The 19,431-nt window shown below is 39.5% G+C and overlaps 1 protein-coding gene across 1 annotated transcript in view; it reads left to right on the top strand.

Moving 5' to 3' along the window:
• Positions 1 to 19,431, top strand: part of FER1L6 (fer-1 like family member 6) — a 178,545-nt gene that overhangs the window by 142,341 nt on the left and 16,773 nt on the right. Inside the window, exons 35-37 of the mRNA XM_043991801.1 lie at positions 1,771 to 1,859; positions 3,657 to 3,755; positions 5,113 to 5,354. Of these exons, the coding sequence (XP_043847736.1) occupies positions 1,771 to 1,859; positions 3,657 to 3,755; positions 5,113 to 5,354 (430 nt within the window). The remainder of the gene's footprint in view (positions 1 to 1,770; positions 1,860 to 3,656; positions 3,756 to 5,112; positions 5,355 to 19,431) is intronic.

Here is a 19,431-nt window from a genome sequence, read left to right as displayed (position 1 = left end):
TATTTTGGCAATGAACTTCCTTCTCTACAGCTTGAAATATCTTAAAATAATAAATTGCCTCATTTCCCCTGATGCGTAGGTCTCTCCCTGAGAATAAGTAATGCCATACACCTTCCCAGGTCCAAATCTTTGTGTATTTTATTCTTCTCACTTGAAATGCCCCTTGTTCCTGTAGAAGTTGTATATCTAAAGCAGAGACCAGCAAACTAGAGCTCAAAGATCAAATCTGGCCCACTGCTTGTTTTTCCATCACCCGCTAGCTAAGAATGGTTCTTACATTTCAAAATACAACTTTATTTTTAAATTTTGTAAGTTACGTAAAAGTTGTTTGTTGTTTATGTAAAATTTTTCTTAGATAATGGGTCATATAAAAACAGGATATGGCCCGTGGGCCAAAGTTTGCCAACCCCTGATCTATAGCAATAGATCATATAGAACTTAAGGGTTCAAACAGTTCTTTAAAAACTGGTAACCCGCAGGTAAAAGTTCCAAAGCAGTTAAAGAAGTTTGGAAATATAAAAACAGAAACCACCAGCAAGAAAGTAAAAAGGAGTCAGCCAGGTTATTGGGGGGGGGGGGGGTCCTCAGGAGCTCTCCAAAGTCCTGAAGACTGGTTTTAATCTGCTTCCTGCACAAAGGGATCACAGCTGGGTTCCAGATCAATCAACCTGGAGGCAAAGTTAATATCAAATTGCTCCAAGCTTGTGCCACAATTTCCCTTCTCACAATAATCCTAGCTGGTGTGAAAGGTGGAGGAGAGAGGAGTAACTCATGTCTCCCTAGTTCCACCAGTATCCTGGCCCTCAGCTATGTTCTTTCTCATCTCCTAAATTCTACCCATTCGTCAAAGCCTACTTCAAGTTCCACCTCTTCCATGTAGCCTTCCCTGACTGTCCCAGCTCTCACTTATCTCCATTTCCTATGAATTCCTAATCATCAATTACATACTATTAGCAGTTCTTTATTTAGTGGTCTTTATTTTTCACTTATGTTTCATGTGTGTTTTGTTTTATGTTCCTTATCCTTTGCAGCATCTTTTCTCCTTAAGAAAAAAAAAACCTTTAATTGTTATCTTTGTATTTCAACACCTAACATAGTATCTGGCACATAAGAAGATTATTGACTGATTAAATGCTTATTGATTGATACCTGTCAAAGTGTTGGGTGGGTTTACAGTTTCATGTGCAATAATCTTTTTTTATTGTACTATGTTATGGAAATGTTTTTTATTCCATAAATTAAAAATAAAATAAAAAAATGTAAAGTGTTAGGTAGAAATCCAATAACTACTTTTTGGTGGATGAATGTACTGTGACAGTACATTGAAGGGTCTTCTCATGTCCCAAGAGTGTGAGTGAGTCCCTGAAGTGTCTTCTTTACTCTGTAGAAGAAAATTAGGCACTGGGGGAAATATGCCTTCTGCAGTATAGTATAGACCCCCATTCTCATATGGTTTTTACTGTATAGGATTCACCTATTCTGTGGGTCATGTGTTATCATTCCCAAATCTCTCTAAAGCAAAACTCTGATATAAAACTACAAGAGGAGAGATTCATCCTGTCCACTAATATTGCCATTATAAAGAAGTTTCACAGAATAATGAAATAATATAAGGAAGGGCCATTTCTATTAATTCTGTAATTCCCACTAAAAATTTGAGGTCTAACATAATTGGTTGAAAAATACTGGCATCTTAGTGCCTGAGATGTGTTAAGCTCAATGGTGGTGAGTCTCCAGAAGATAACTGGTTTCTGTTCTTCCTCCCAAAAGGGTCGCCTGCAGATGTGGGTGGACATGTTTCCCAAAGATATGCCTCCACCAGGACCACCTGTTGACATCTCCCCAAGGAAGCCAAAAGGGTAATGCAATACAGAAAGAGATCATGATGTCATCCTACAAACATCAAGGGGTTGGACTAGGAGTAGAAAGTATCTAGTGTTTAGAACTTAAAAAGAACTGAGAGATCACCTACTACAAATTCTTGATTTCACATATGAGGAAACATGTTGAGAAATCATGTCATTTGCCCAGAGTCTTACAGACAATAATTAGCAAAGCTAGGATTCAAACCCACATCTTCTGATTTCAAATCCACTGTCCTTTCCACCAGGGAAATGATGGCAATGTGGTGGTCATAATGGTAGTGAATAGCAACTAAGTCCTCATTCAGAATCTACCTATTCACCTCAGACACTTTCTAGCTGTGTGACCCTGACCAAGTTACTTAATCCCAATTGCCTTAAACAGTCAGGGCCATCTCCAATCATCCTGATATATATCTTGCCAATGGACCCAGATGGCTATGGAGGAGAGTGAAATTGGTGACCTTGCACAGCCCTCCTTCACTTGAATCCAATTCACATCAAGTCATAACATCACCCTGATGTCATGGCCCTTTTTAAGACTGAAGGACAAACAACAACTTCTTGTAGTGGTGGTAGATGGGCAGGAACATTAGAATTCTGTGCTCCTCACACCAAATTAAGGCAGGTTCTAATGGCAGGCTTCAGGTGTGGAGGCCATCTATTGAAAAACATCAAACCCTGGTGAGGATATGGTGGCCATTTGTGTGCATGGATATTAAAAATAACAACAATAAGACCACAAACAGTAATAGAGGGAACTGGATTTGGGCTCAAAAAATATGATTGAAAGTTCTGACTCTGCCACTTTCCTCCTATGGAATATTTCACAAAACATATTACCTTTCTGACCCTCATCTGTAAAACATGGAAGATAGCTTAGATGCTAGTGTTTCTTCCAACCCTAAATCCTATAATTCCTAATCAGTCTAATTAATAATGATGTGACTTATTAACAATTATAATTTGGTTTATTAGAAGTCATATGTTTTTAGTAATAAAATGCCATGCTATATTAATTAAAATATTATGCTATATTAATCATAATTGTATATGATACCATTTATTGGTATCAGTAGAATGGCATAGTAGAGAGAGAACTGGGCTTGGAGTCTGGAAGACCTAAGTTAAAATCTGGCTTCAGACACTTACTAGCTATGTGACCCTGGGCAACCCTATTTGCCTCAAGTTCCTCATCTTTAAATGAGCTGGAGAAAGAAATGGAAAACCACTCCAGGATCTTTGCCAAGAAAACCCCAGACAGGGTCACAAAGAGTGAAAACTTTTTCATCACTGAAAATGACTAAACAACATCAACAAAAAGTATTGTTAAAAGCAATCTGGTTTATTGATAATATTTACCATGTTTATGATTACACTAGTGATTCAGTCATTGATAATAAAAGGTTTATTAAAAATATTAATAAGGCTTAGTAATTTGGGGGTGCAGGCTTATTGTTTATCAAAGTGAGAAACTCCTGGTTTAAAAACTACTACCAAAACAGATTGACATTTCACCTGTAATTTATATTCTCAGAGAATGACTTGGGGCAGGGTTTTGATGATTAAATAAGATAACTTATCTAAAGCACTTTGCAACCCTTTGAAGCACTGTGTAACTTCTAGCTATTACAAAAGTGGATCCTGGGGTTATATGACTCATGTGAGCTCTTACAACTAATATGTGGAAGGGCTTAGATTTTAACTTAGTTGCTCCGATTTCAGATCTAGTATTTTCCACCCTGTCCCATACAGTCTTGTCTATAACCTAATGCTGACTTCTTCCTGTTTCAGTTATGAATTGAGGGTAATAATCTGGAATACAGAAGATGTCATTTTGGAGGATGAAAATATCTTCACAGGACAAAAATCAAGTGATATTTATGTTAAAGGGTAAGTTCATTTAAGCAAATGACTGCTCTCCTTTTAAAAATTTATTCTTGTTTGATTTTTTCCTAAGACTGTTACTACTTTATCAGAAATCCTCACTTTGACAACTTGGCTGTACTGCATTTCTTGATAAGCTTAAGTGAGATGTTTATCTTTTCAATCTGGTATAAAAACACTCTGATGAAAATCCCTCCAAGCTATGTCAATATAAGGGTGTGCAGCAACACTTGAGGGCAGCTAGTGTTTAGAGCAATGAGCCTGGAGTTAGGAAAAGCTGAGTTCAAATCAAGCCTACTAGCTGAGAGACCTTGGGCAAGTCATTTAACCCCATTTGCCTCAGTTTTCTCATCTGGAAAATGGGGTAGAGAAGGAAATGGCAAGTCACTTCAGCATTTTTGCCAAAAAAAAAAAAAATCCAAAAACCAAACAAACCCAAACGGAGTCACAAGGAGTCAGATACAACTGAAAATGAATGAACGACAACAAAGTAATTCTTAGGACCTACATTCAAATTTACCTTGCTTCTTAACCCTGTTGAAATTAGAAAGAAACAGTTCTGTGTTTAATAAAGAAATGATGGGGGACAGCTAGGTAGCACAATGGGTAAAGCACCGGCCCTGGATTCAGGAGGACCTGAGTTCAAATATGGCCTCAGACACTTGACACTTACTAGCTGTGTGACCCTGGGCAAGTCACTTAACCCTCATTGCCCCGCAAAAAAGAAAAAAAAAAAGAAGTGTATATTATAACAGTGAAAAGAAGGATGAGGTGTGACTTTGATTTGATCATTATTGCCAGTTATAAGGTATATTTTTTTTTTTGTTTGGTGGGCCAATGAGGTCCTAAGAGAGAAAAAAGTTTTAGAAAATGGCAGACAGGAATTTCCAGAGCCCCAGCCCACCCTAGAATATGTGGTCTCTAGCTGAACATGTGAACAGGAAGTAATTGCCATAGAACCTTAAGATAATCGAGGTTATGGGAGTTTCCATTTTATTTTGGTCCAGGTAAGAGAGATAACACAAAAGGAAATTCAGATGAATGTTTTAAAACAAAGATGGTTGATGTAGGGAGTCATACTCAGAGTGCTGCTAGGTGGCGTAATGGATAGGGTCTAAGCCTGGAGTCAGGAAAACTTGAGTTCAAATCCAGCCTCAGACACTAGCTGTGTAACCCTGGGCAAGTCACTAAACTGCTGTATGCCTGTTTCCTCAACTGTAAAAGGGGGGGAGCACCTATCTCATGGGACTGTTTTGAGGATCACATGAGATAACATTTGAAAAGTACTTAGCACAGTGCCTGGCACATAGTAGGCATTTAATAAATGTATATTCCCTTACCCCAACTTGCTATCTTCATGTAGGTGGTTAAAAGGCATGGAAGATGATAAGCAGGAGACTGACGTGCATTATAACTCTCTGACTGGAGAAGGCAACTTCAACTGGCGGTTCCTGTTTCCATTTCAATATCTCCCTGCTGAGAAGCAACTGGTCATCTCCAAAAGGGAAAACATCTTTTCTTTAGAGAAGACAGAGCAGAAAATTCCAGCTGAACTTGTTCTCCAAGTGTGGGATTTTGAAAGGCTTTCCTCCGATGATTTCCTCGGTAAGTTGGCAGCCCCACTAAGTGCACAAGAGCAGTCTGATTCATTAGGTGGTGTGGCTGCTTCCTGTCCTCCAAGGACTGTGCCTAATCCCTGCCCCTCTATGAGTTTACAATTATTAGTAGTAATAGTCTTGTGGTTGTTTGTCCTTCATTCCTGAAGAGGACCATGACATTAGGTGATGTCATGACTTGTATTGAATTGGATCTAAGTGAGGAAGGGTTGTGCAAGGTCACCAACCTCACTCTCTCCTCCAGGGTCATCTGGGTCCAGTGTCAAGATATACATCAGGATAAATGGAGATGGCCCCGGATGTTTAAGACAATTGGGGCTAAATGACTTGCCCAGGGTCACACTAGTGTCTGAGGTGAGATTTGAACTCAAGTCTTCCCAACTTCAGGGCCAGTACTCTAGCCACTGTGCCACCTAGCTGCCCCCAGTAATAGACTTACATATGTATTGAAAAGCAATATGACATAATGGAAAGAGAACTGTCTTTAGCGTCATGGAGGCCTGGGTTCAAGTTCTACCTTTGATTCATACTATGTGACCCTGGGTAAGTCACTTAACCTCAGTGACCCAAACAAATCTCTAAGACTATATATGACACCAAGGTTGCTTTTCTGCATTGGTGGAGGAATCAGAATCCTAGGCTTAGGGCAAAGGGGGCTTCAGAGTTAAGGAAACTGAGGCCTAGGGAGGTTAAGTCACTCGCCCAGAAACACACAGGTACTAAGTATCTATCACCTGAAGTTTTCCACTCAGAAAGAATCACAGGTTTGGGCCAAAAATTGAAAAATCACAAATTAAGATAGACACACTGACAGGAGTCCCATACCGTCCAGTCATATGGATGGAATACAGATAGAGCTCTGGTTTCTTCCACATGGCAAACTTCATTATAGATGGTGTCTCTACTCAGACAGAAGTCAGTCTGTCTATGCCTTATCAAAAAAGTCCAAAGCACATAGAGGTAAAGAGACTCATAAGGTCACACAGCTGAGAAATCTTCAGGAATAAGATTTGAACTCAGGTCTTCCTGACTCAAAGCCTAGAACTCTCTCTTCATCATGCCTTTATCTTGTCTATTCATGTATTGTTTTCCTGTTTCTATCCTGTTCTTCCTATATGTTTAGCATCTATTTTTTAAAGCTCACATTTCTATAGTACTGTATAATTCACAAACATTTTTTAATCAACCATTAAGCATTTTTCTCTTTTTTTTTTGGGGGGGGGAGGCAATGAGGGTTAAGTGACTTGCCCAAGGTCACACAACTAGTAAGTATCAAGTGTCTGAGGTGGAATTTGAACTCAGTTCCTCTTGAATCCAGGGCCAGTGTTTTACCCACTGTGCCATCTAGCTGCCTCAACCATTAAGCATTTTTAAGCCTATGTGCTTAAATATTAAATATTAAATGTGTGCTGAATATTGAGCTAGATGCTAGAGATACAAAATCAAAAAACAAAACCATGCTAGCTCTGCAGCAGTTGATGTACTAATAGATGAGGGAAAACATATATGTGTTTATACAAATATACAGATATATACACATGTGCATGCATATGTGCAGAGACACATGTATATATGTGCAGTTATGCACATGTGTGGGTGCAGGGTGCCCCGAATGCCTTAGTGCAGGTTTAAGCTATTTAATCTTTTGTGTGTGTATGTGTGTGTGTGTGTGTGTGTGTGTGTGTGTGTGTGTGTGAGGCAATTGGGGTTAAGTGACTTGCCCAGGGTCACACAGCTAGTAAGTGTTAAGTGTCTGAGGCTGGATTTGAATTCAGGTCCTCCTGACTCCAGGACCAGTGCTCTATCGCGCCACCTAGCTGCCCCTAAGCTATTTAATCTTGTCTTTAAAGCTTAAAACCACACTAAGACTTTTGAAAACTTTGCATGTCTATAGCTATACATGAACACACATATATAAACACAAAATAAGTGCAAGGTGATTTGGAATGGGATACCAGTACCTGTGTGTCTCTGGAGGAGGGAGGTAATGAGGTAAGTCCTTAAACAATCATCAAGCATTTATTAAGCACCTGTGTTGTGTGTGGGGGAGTGTTCAAGAACTATGACCTCCAGTGTGAGGGCTTGCCAAGCCCTTTTCAGGGCTACTCATCCACCTGTGGTGTTTATCTGTCACCCAACTCTCACCTATGGCTCCAAGAAGCTGTAGCATACACAGCATCCGGGCCCTGGTAAAATCATCTCTGCAGATGGGCTAAACCAGGTTGAGGCTAAACAACCGGCCTCAAACCTGTTGGCGAGTTAGGAGGATGTCTGCCCCAAGCATGTGAAGACTTCCCCTGGTGGAATGGGCAGAGAGGATAATTTGTTCCAAGGGCCATGAAGGTAGCTGAAGCAGGCTCTGTGGAGGGCTTAGAGTTTGGTCAGACAGCAAAGACACCAAGATCATCCACTGCATCCTGGGCCATCGCCAGTTGTCCTGACTGTTGTCTTGCCACTGGACTTTGATGACTCTGGAAGAGTGAGGCTGATAACCTTGTGCAACTCTGCCTCACTTAAATCCAATCCAAGCACAAGTCAAGATGTCACTCCATGGTGTCACTGGTTCTCTTCAAAATCAAAGGACAAACAATAATAGCACCTATGTGCCAGACGTTATGTGCGCCAGGTTTTTCAAGATATAAATATGAAAACAACAACAATCTCTGCTCTCAAGGAGCTTAACATCTGACCATGCCCAATAACTCCCTGTTATATCCAGGATCAAATATAAAATCCTCTTGTTTGGCACCTAAAGTCCTTCCCAACCTGCCCCATCCCTACCTTTCCATCTTCTTATGCTTAACTCTCCTCTATGCACTCTGACATCTAGGTACACTGGCCTATTTGTTGGTCCTTGAAAAAGAGACTCCATCTTCCATTTCTTTTCTTTTCTTTTTGGTGGGGCAACGAGGGTTAAGTGACTTGCCCAGGGTCATACAGCTAGTGTCAAGTTTCTAAGACAGGATTTGAACGCAGGTCCTCCTGAATCCAGGGTTGGTGCTTTATTCATTGTGCCACCTAGCTGCCCCTACATGTTCCATTTCTGGGGCTTTGCACTGGTTGTCCTCTAGGCCTGGAATGTTTTTCCTCCTCACCTCCAATTCTTGATATCTTATAAACATTATAGTCCTAGCAAAAAGAGTTTTGTATTCTTAAAATGGAAATGATATTTATTTGTGTTACTCACTTTACAGAATTGCTATAGGAAAAAGGAAATTCCTAGTTTTCTTTAAGACTCAGTTCAAGCATCACATTCTACAGATTCAATCAATCAATAAGCCTTTATTTAATAAGTGCCTGCTATGTATCAGGCACTGTGCTAAGTGTTAATGATACAAGATAAAGCAAAACATTTTTTTAAAAGTCCCTGCCCTCAAAAAGGTTACATATTAAAAGGGAAGATGAGTAACTAGAAATATACAAACTTCAAACTGAGTAGGCAAAAGCTCAAGGGACCAGAGGATCTGGAAGGCTTCCTGTAGAAGGTGGTAGTTTGAAAAGATGTGTTTTGTTTCATAAGATGAAAAAACGGGAACTCCAAACTCATTTGGCCTTTTGAAGGTTGGAACCAAGGTTCAATGTTGACTTTTCTTGACATTCTTGACTTCTTTAAAGTCCTAGCTCAAATACTACTTTCTTCAAGAGTCAGGTTTTCATACTGATTTTCTCCTTTCCCACTGAGCTGGTGTTGCTGTGGATGGGATCTGAAACATTTTGTATGACATACAAGCGGTCTAAAAACTTAATTCAGTTCAATTTACTAGGCATTTCTTGAGGAGATTGGACTAGATGACCCCTAAGTTCCTTTCCAGATCTAGAGCTGTAATTCTAAAGTCCAAATGCAAGGTATTATACTAGGTTTTAGTGATAAAAAGACAAAAAACCAAGAAGTCTCTGCCCTCAGGTAGCTTACATTCTCTTATAGTAATACAACATATAGATAGATAGACAGATAGACAGACAGACAGACAGATAGATAGATAGATAGATAGATAGATAGATAGATAGATAGATAGATAGATAGATAGATAGATAGATAGAATGTAGAGTCATTTGGGGAGTTGGGCAGAGCCCAGACAACTAGGGGACCTGGGAAAGGCTTCTTTGAAAGGTCGGTACCTGAGGTGAAGCTTGACCAGAGCTAGGAATTCAGAGACAGAGAGAAAGGAGAGTATTTTAGGTGGAATAAAGCCTGTACAAAAATGTGAAGGTGAGAACTAGAAGACCCTATGTGAAGAATAGCAAATAGGCCAGTTTGCTTGGAATGTAGAATGTCTAAGAAGAAGCAATGTGAACTAAGTCTGGAAAGATAAACTTTCAGACCCTAGGAGAGCTGTACTCCAAGTTGAGCTTTCAAGCATAAAATATATAATGTTAGAGCTAGAAGGTGAACTATGAAGTCATCTAAGGCAATGCCTTCATTTTACTAAGAATGCCCCAGAGAAATCAAGTAACATTTAATAATAGTAGAAAACTGAGTCCATGACAATGATGATTACTAAATGTTAGGATAGAAGATATTAAGTGTACTTTTGGGGAAGGTTTTAAAAATAGAAGAGCCTCCTGCCTGCTGGGGAAGGACAATTTTGAACGTAGTTCAATTTCATTCAATATTTATCTTGCTCCTGTATGCAAGATTCCATACTAGGTGCTGAGGATTCAGAAATAGTTGTGACAGAGACCCTTGCTTTCTAAGAGCTATCAGTCTAAAAGGAAGGAACTATGTATATGTATGTATACATACATGCACATGAATATGTATGTATGCTTATATATGTATATATGTGAGTAACTATTAGTGAGAAATAAAGTCTTGGCAAGCTATGAAAAAGAGAAAGAGGAAAAAAATCACTTGTAGGGTATAGGGTTAGAGAAGACTTCTTCAAGGAGAAAGGAAAGTAGAAATAAGATTAGCCACATGGTAGTTTCCATCTAGTAATCTGTTCTAAGGTAGCCAAGGTTAAATACCAATTACCCTAGTTCAAACGCTATAAGCAAGAACCACAACCAGTAGTGACAGAATTGAATGTGATTTTTAAAAAAAATGTATCATAAAGGTTTATTAGCGGGTTGAGAGAGTTTGTGGGGAATGGCAAATAGGACTTTTCCCAGAAAACATCCAAAATGGATTCTTAAGATGAGACTATCTTAAACATTTCTTAAGATCCTATTTCTAAAAACCCTCAAAGAGACAAAATGGCATTGTGGAAAGAGACATAGTACTGAAATCAGATGGCCCAGATTAAAATCTTGCCACAGACACTTAATCAGGATTAAGTGATCAGGAGCAAGTCACTTCAAGTCTCAGAAGTTATTATTTCACCAGTAAAATAGCAAATAGGGAAATAATACTTGAATTTCCTACCTCATAGGGTGATGAAATAACTTTGCACATCTTAAAACACCACATAATTATGAATTATTTTTCAAAAAGAAGAGTTATTAGCTGATTTTTTTTATTCAAAGGACTAGCCTCAGAATTTTAGTTCATAGAACATTCTTCCAAATATTTTTTAAAGAAAGAACCATGGACTTCAACTTTACACTCAAACTCATCAGTTCCTATCATATGTTTGACATTTCTGCAGTGGCATGCTAGTGTCCATAGTTCTTAAGCTGAAGAAATGAGTTAAAGAAAATGAAGCATGTTAAAAAAAAAAACCTAGTGTTTGGGTTGCTTTTTTTTTAAGTTACATTAAGAAAAAGAGAGTGATGACTGAAGGGATAGACACAGTCTTCAGTGTAGATAAGATAGACAACAGAAAGAAGATAGAACTACTTAATTCTCATTTTGTTTCTATTCTCTCTGCCAAGGAGAATGATCTTTAGACTAGAGGGATAAAAAGAACCAAAAAAAAGTAATAATAGGGAGGTAAAACTCCCAAGAAGCTAGGAGGTAATAAGAGAGCAATTAACTATCCTTGATCAGTTTAGGTGACCAGTCCTAGATAAACTACATCTCTAGGGCACTAGAAATACTGCTACATGTGATTACTTGGCCGCTGTAAATGATCTTTGAAAAATCTTGGGAGAAGTGAAAAGCCCCGCACATTTAGAAAATGGCAAATATTGTCCCAATAAATGGAAAAGCATATGCATTATGCAAATTAGTTAGAGAGCTCAATTTTTATTCCTTCAAAAATTCTAAATCAAATTATGAAAATGAGGGTTAGTAAATAGTCAGTAAAAGAAAGAAATGATCACAAAGAGCCCAAATTACTTCATCAAGGATGGTTCATGTCAGACTAACTTCATTTTCTTTGTGAATGTTTGTTAGACTAGTAAATTAGAGGAATGCTGTAGATATATAGGGTATCCTAAAAGTCTTAGTGCAATTTTAAGCTTTTAAAGCTTAAAACTGATCTAAGACTTTTGGGATGCCCTATAATTTACCTACATTTAGCAAAGCATTGACAAAGTTTCTTGTTCTGTTTTTGTGGACTAGATAAAGAAATGTAAGCTTAGATGGCATAGTTAGCTGGATTTGAAAATGGTTGAATGGCCATAGCCATTAGTAACTTGGAAAAGAAGTTTCTGGTGGAATGCCCCAAGAATACCATGCCATTACACATTTTCTTTTTCTTTCTTTTTTTTAAACTGTTTTTCCTTTTTCTCCCTTTTTATTTATTTAGTATTTTATTTTTCCCCAATTTATTACACATTTTCTTGGGTGAGATAGATAATTCATAGTAAGCATGTTTATCAAATTTTCAGATTATTCAAAGTTAGGAGGAATAAACCAAGATATTCAGTGACCAATGCAGGCTCCTAAAGGATCTTGACAGGCCACAATAGTTGACCAAATCCAATAAGATGAAATATAATTGGCACCAATAAGAGTTCTTATATTTGAGTTCAAAAATAAACTCTGTCCAGGTAAGATGGTAGAGATGTGGCTAGATAGAAGTTCATCTGAATGATATGGGATTTCTCCTGTACTCTATGGTCAATACGAGTCCAAAGTGTAATAAAGTCACAAAAAAGCTAACACAATCTTGGGTTGACTTAGGAAAAGCATAATGTTTGGGATTGAAGAATTGATGGTCCCATTCTTCTCTGCCCTGGTGAAACTATACCTAGAGTATGATGCTTGGGTCTGTAGACCACATTTTAAGTAGAACATTGGTAAGCTGGAGAGCCTTCAAAGGAAGACAGCCAGGAAGTAAAGGGTCTTGAGATCATCCATATGTTATAAAGATCAGTTGAAGAAACTGAGGATGTTGAATTTAGAGAAGATTTGGGGAGGGAAGGATGCCATCTGTCTTCAAGTATGTAGAAGATGAGGATAATGAATATTGAGAATGTGCCAAGACCACCTAAGATGGAGGCATCTAGGTAGGGAACCATCATGTTTTTTGTTGTTGTTTTTTCTGTTTGGCTTCAGAGAACAAAACTCGGAGTGATGGATAGAAGTTGAAGGTGCTTGGTGTAAGGAAAAGCTTTCCAATAATTAAAGATACCAAAATGGAATAGTCTGCCTTGGAATGTGGCTGGTTCTACTTCCATGAGGTCTCCAAGGAAAGACTGGAGCCATTGGTTGGAGATGCAGTAGAAGGGATTATTGTTCTCTTATGGATTGGACTAGATGGGCTCTGTGAGCCCCTTCAACCCTGAAATTCTGTGATTGTGTAGCTCTTTATCTGTCCCTACTCCACCCCTCTCCTACCAGGAACTTTCTACCATTCTATTAACCAAGAGGTTTAGTTTTTATCACTTCAAGATTCTTGCTAGGGGCAGCTGGGTGGAACACTGGCCCTGAAGTTGGGAGGACCTGAGTTCAAATCTCACCACAGACACTTACTAGCTGTGTGACCCTGGGCAAGTCACTTAACTCCAATTGCCTTAAACATCCAGGGCCATCTCCAGTTGTCCTGATTTATATCTTGCCACTGGATCCAGATGGCTCTGGAGGAGAGAGTGAGGCTGGTGACTTTGCACAGCCTTGCCTCACTTAAATCCAATTCACTGCAAGTCATGACATCACCGCAATGTCATGGTCCTCTTTGAGAACAAAAGACAAACAACAACTTCCAAATTATTGCTAAGAGGAATATTTCTTTCTCCTATGCTACTTAAGCTTCTGTCTACTTCTATCTCCTTGCTTGCTTGGCCATTTCCACAAGCCCTCCTTCATGTAAGGTATTTATATAAAATGGTGTCAATCCACAGTTTCAATCCCATCCCATCAAACTCAGAGACAATACAAACTCTCCAAATTTTGTGGCACTGAATATTATTTTAGTAAATGGTTTGTTGTCCAGGACTTGGATATATTTTCTATTACAATGTTTTATTTTAATTATGTTTGTCATAAATTGATTTAACTTAGAAAACTAGAGACTCCTATTCAATGTAGGGGTCAGGGATAAAGATTCTGACTGCAAGGGTCCTATGATTTGTGGTATAGGCATCATGGCAAAGAGAAGAGGGAAGGGTTCAAAAGGTTTTGTCAATGATTCAAATTAATACAATTCATCTGGCATTTATTAAATGCCTAAAATGTGCCACGTTTTGAGCTAGATGCTGGGGATACAAAGACAAAAGCTATATAATCCCTGACCTCAAGGATATATACATTCTCCAAGGGGGGGGGAAGCATAGATATGTAAATGTAAGATGCAAATGAAGTCAATATAAAATAATTTTGAGAGGAAATCATTAACAATTGGAGTGATATGTCTCTCCTCACTTAGGAGATCCACAAATGGAAATGTTATGGTTAACTGCCATCTAGGAAAAAGCAAAACAAAACAAAACACCCCACTCTGGGCAGGTAGGTGGATTCAGGAGAACCTGAGTTCAAATCTGACCTCAAAGATTTGACGCTTACTAGCTGTGTCACCTTAGGCAAGTCACTTAACCCTCATTGCCCCACCAAAAAAATAACAAATGGAGTGATATCAGGAAGGGCTTCTTGTAGGAAACCTTGAGCTCCTTGGAAAGACAGGAGCCCAGCCTTAAAGGGAGAAAGAGATTCCAAGAGGAGAAGATGAGGCGGTAGATGCCACCATCATTGACTTTGTGACAGAGTTGCCACTCCCCAGCTCTCTGGTATATTCTTTGTCTGAAGACCTCCAGCAGCTTTCAATACAGTCCATTGTGTGACACTCCCCGGAGGTACACATGACACAAGGGAACACAGGCACAGAAAACGTATCTAGGTAAGCAAGCTCCCTGGAGCTCTGCTTCTGTCATCCAAAGTCTATCTGGCACTATTACTCTCCCTACTAACTACATAGACAGCTCTATAGAATAAAGATTTGTTTAAAATGTTGGCTCATACAATGATCCAAGACAATCCCAAAGGACTGATGATGAAGCATACTATCCACCTCCAGTAAAAGAACTGATATGGGTTGAACACAGACTGAAGCATGCTATTTTTTACTTTCTTTCATTTTTTCCCTTTATTCAAGTTTCTTATACAAAATGACTAATATGGTAATGTTTTACATAATTGCACATGTATAACCTGTATCTGATTGCTTACCACCTTAGGGAGAGAAGGAAGGATAGAATTTGGAACTCAAAATTTAAATAAAAATATTTATTATTATTATTTTAAATGATGGTTCAGCATCTTGGGTCAGAGCTACTTTTATAGGTTTATAGGGAAGGGGTCTGGTGCTTCGTCAAGGTGTTTACCAATAGCTGCTGCCCTCCTGCTCTATCAATAGTCCTGCCTTCCTAACAGTGGCAAGATGATTTCAAAAAGTGACTTTTCTAGTCAGTGCAGTGGCTCCTTTCTGAAATGTTTCAGTTAGTCACCATTTCCCAAAGGCTGAGGGGCCCAGTTGTTGTTGCATTGATTTTCAGTCGTGACTGAATCTTTGTAAATCCATTTAGGGTTTTCTTGACAAAAATACTGGAGTGGTCTGCCATTTCCTTCTCCAGCTCATTTTACAGATGAGGAAACTGAGGCAAACAGGGTTAAGTGTCTTGTCCACGGTCACACAGCTAGTATGTGTCTGAGGCTAGATTTGAACCCAGAAAGATGAGTCTTCCTGACTCCAGGCCCAACACTCTATCCACTCCACCACTTAGCTGCCCTTAGGGGCCCAGAGCTAGGAGTTAATTGCTTCTCACAGAGGGACTGCCCACATGCTTGCTATAAATCTTCCTTCTAATTGTTGTTATCTTCAGTCCAACTCTGTTTTCTCTTGCTTCTACCTCCAACTCAGTTCAGATGTTCCCTCTGTTCTGTATTCATCATTGCATTACTCATCAGGTCCCTTGCTCTGTATAATCTCTATCATTTCATATCTTGATTCAGTATTCTATTTCAATGTCTGTCAGGATTTCTACCTTTTCAAGCCTCATCTGAGCATTTACTTGCCTTCTCTGGAATGTGTAGGATCTTCCAGTTGACTGTGATCCACACACTTAATTAAAGGGGCCATGACCATTTTTTTAAAAAAAGAATCATTAACAAAACTGCTTAATTAAAATGAGACTTCACCCTGCTACATGACTCTCTGTTGAACTGCTTCCCACATCTCAGCATATTCCATTTGTTCTGGATAATTCCTCATGGTCCCTGAGGCAGATTGAAGTTCATGTGGTTTGTCTCTGAGCTCCTTGGAATTAATTTTTCATTTAACATTTAACACCTGTGGGCCCCTATGTAATGTGCAGTTACATTTGTTACCATCATCTACAAGCCTAGGATTAAATCAAAATTTGGCCCGGTTCTTATAGTTTCCCCAGGTGTGTAATAACCTACATTTCAAACATTCAATACGTCCATCTCTTCATAATTTGGAGAAAAAAAGCCTTCCCTTGACTATCCTATAGAATCCAGCTTCCACCTCATCTCTCTTGTCCCTTCCATTGCTAAAGTTCTCTCAAATGCTATTTATACCCAGTGTGCCTTCCCACTCATTCCTCAAACCCTTCAGATCTGGCTTCTGTCTCCACAACCCTCTAAGTGAAACTATTCTCTCAGTGGTCACCAATGAACCCCCAAACCAAGGCTTCATTTTTCCAGTCCTCATCCTTCCTTACCTCTCTACAACTTTTGAAACTGTTGACTACCCCTTCCTCCTGTATATTCTTTTCTCCCTTGGTTTCAGAGACACCATGGTCTCTTAGTCCTACCTTTCTAATGACTCTTTTTCTTTTCTCCTCACCCTCTTCCCAGGCCCTTCTTTTGACAATTCCCAAAGCCATCAGGAAGTTATTTGTCTTTGGTCCTCTTTTCATTCCTCCTCTGATCCCCCTCCTTCCCTTTCCCCTACTCTCTTCTCTTTCCTTATCTCTACCCACAATCCTTCATGCTGCTGCCAAAGTAATCTTTCATATGTATAGATCTGACCATGTCACTTTCCTGCACATATTACATATTCAGTACTGCTTTAGGCACTGGGGAGAAGAAGAAAAAACAATTTTCAAGGAACATATAAACTGTCATGGGAGATAATTTGTACATATATAAATATATAAAAAAGAGATAAGGAATGATTTTGGAGATGGACCCAGACCATAATTTCCCTCCCTGGACACAACTCTCCTATACATCTTCTCTTCCTCATTAGAACATAAGCTCCTCGAGAGCAGGGACTGTCTCAGTTTTGTATTTATAATCCCAGCTACTGGTAAGGATGAGGTCAGGAAAGATTTTCATGTAGAAGGTGCTACTTCAGATGAGGCTTGAAGAAACTAGGGATTCTAAGAGTTAGAAGTGAGTAGTATGTTACAGGAATAATGGATAAGCAGTACAAAGATAGATAAGAAATGGAGTATTATGTGTGAAGAACTGTAAGAAGGCCAGATAAGTCTTTTTTTTTGGGGGGGGGCAGGGCAATGAAGGTTAAGTGACTTGCCCAGGGTCACACAGCTAGTAAATGTTAAGTGTTTGAGGCCGAACTTGAACTCAGGTCCTCCAGACTCCAGGGCCGATGCTCTATCCACTGTGCCACCTAGCTGCCCACCCACCCCCCCAGATAAGTCTTAATGAAGCTTTAATAATTGGAATGGTAGTTGGGGTCTAGGTTGTGAAGTGATTTAAACAAATGAATGAATTGAAAGCACACAAGTGTTTACTACGTACCAAGTACTGTGCAAAGTGCTGGGAAGATAAATACAAAACTGAAACAGTCCCTGTCCTCAAGGAGCTTACATGCTAATGAGGGAGATAACACATATAAGAGGGTTGTGTCCAGGGAAGGGAATTATGTCTGGGAAATCAAAGACTGTGTACAGTAGGGCTATTGACTGACACACTCTTTCCAGAGACAATGGCAAAGTTGATTTGCTTACAGTTCTCAAAGTAAGAGGTCAAAAAGCAAGGGAAGAGGAAAGGGGGTAGGGAGAAGTGATATGCAATACAGAAGAGATATGAATGAGGGTAAAAATGAAGATAAATGTATATACAGTGCAGAACTATGTGGCTTAGCTCCCCTTACATGGTAAATGTCAAACAGAGATTATATTTGCTCATAGAGGTAATGAGGAACCAATGGAGTTTGTTGAGTAGGGGACTGCCCTGTCTTACCTGTACTTTAGGAAAAATTCTTTTGGCACCTGTGTGGAGAATGGATTGGGGTGGGGTGAGATTGGAGGCAGGGAAATCTGCACCATTCTAGCTGCCAAGTCATGCTTGGCCTCTACTCTTAGTCTGTATTTCTCAAGCATGGAGACACAGAGGCTTTCAGAAAAGATAGCCAGGGTAGTGAAAAGAGAGCTAGCCTGGGAGCAGGGGTGGTCCGGGAAATGTTTATCAGCCAGCTCTCCAGAGGAAAAAAATGTACGAGGGACACACCTTTAAATTTAATACGCATGGGGCAGCTAGGTGGTGCAGTGGATAGAGCACCTTGTTTGTGAAATGTGGATAATAATTCTAGCTACTCCATAAAGTTATTATGAAGAGCAAATAAGATACTTAGAGTGGGACAGGTGGTATGGGGCTGGGGGCTGCTGAAAATTGGTGTTGCTAGATCCACCTGCACCTGGCTCCTTGCCTTTCATTCCCCAATCTGCAGAATGCAGTGGGCTGTCACATCATTAATTAATTAACCAGCTGTGGGTAATTTGGCCACCAGATGGCGCTAACCTCAGGCCATCCACTTTGGGATTGTGACTATTCTCCCTTCTCTGGATACATTCCATCTGGACAATCAATCTTCTAAAATGCAGTGCACAGTACTGCACCCCCTACTTAAAATTGGTCTGACCAGGGGCAGCTAGGTGGTGCAGTGGATAGAGCACTGGCCCTGGAGTCAGGAGTACCTGAGTTCAAATCCGTCCTCAGACACTTAACACTTACTAGCTGCGTGACCCTGGGCAAGTCACTTAACCCCAATTGCCTCACTAAAAAAAAATTGGTCTGACCAGCGCACAGTGAAATGGGATCATTACTTTCCTTGGTCAAGATGCTAGACATCTTTAAATGGTGCCTCAAACTGCGCTCCATTTTTCGGGAGTTACAGAATACTCCTGACTCCTGGCAATAATAGCTAACATTTATTTAGTGCTTACTATGTGTCAGGCACTGTGTTAAGCACTTTACAATTATTATCTCGTTTGATCCTCAAAACAATCCTGGGAAGTAGATACTGATATTATTTTTCCCATTTTACAGTTGAGGAAACTGAGGCAAACAGAAGTTAAATGACTTGTCCAGGGCCACAAAGCTAGGAAGTGTCTGAGGTCATATCTGAACTTAGATCTTACTGACTCTAGACCCAGAATTCTATCTACTGCACCACCTAGCTGCTCCTAGTGAGCTCACATTTAACTAAAACACCACAGATCTTTTCACATGTTCTCTTTGCTAGTCACATCTCCCCAATTCTATATTAATAGAGTTGAACCTGAGTTTAAGACTCTGCCTAGATGTTAAATTTCATTCTGTTACATTCACTGCACTCCTCTCCCTCATGTCAAGGTCTCTTTGGATCAGGATTCTGTTATCCAGTATGCTAGCTATCCCTCCAAACTTTCATCAACTGCAAATTTATTAAGCTTCTTCCAAGTCATTAATTGAAATATTGAACAGAATTAGGACCAAGTGTCTGGAGATTTCACTAGAGACTTCCTTTCAGGCTGACACTGATTCAAAGATCTTT

This window comes from Dromiciops gliroides, chromosome 1 (genome assembly GCF_019393635.1).
Source record: "Dromiciops gliroides isolate mDroGli1 chromosome 1, mDroGli1.pri, whole genome shotgun sequence".
In the NCBI taxonomy this organism is placed as follows: domain Eukaryota; kingdom Metazoa; phylum Chordata; class Mammalia; order Microbiotheria; family Microbiotheriidae; genus Dromiciops; species Dromiciops gliroides.
Note: the sequence above shows the minus strand (reverse complement) of the source record. Positions and strands in the feature narration are given on the sequence as shown.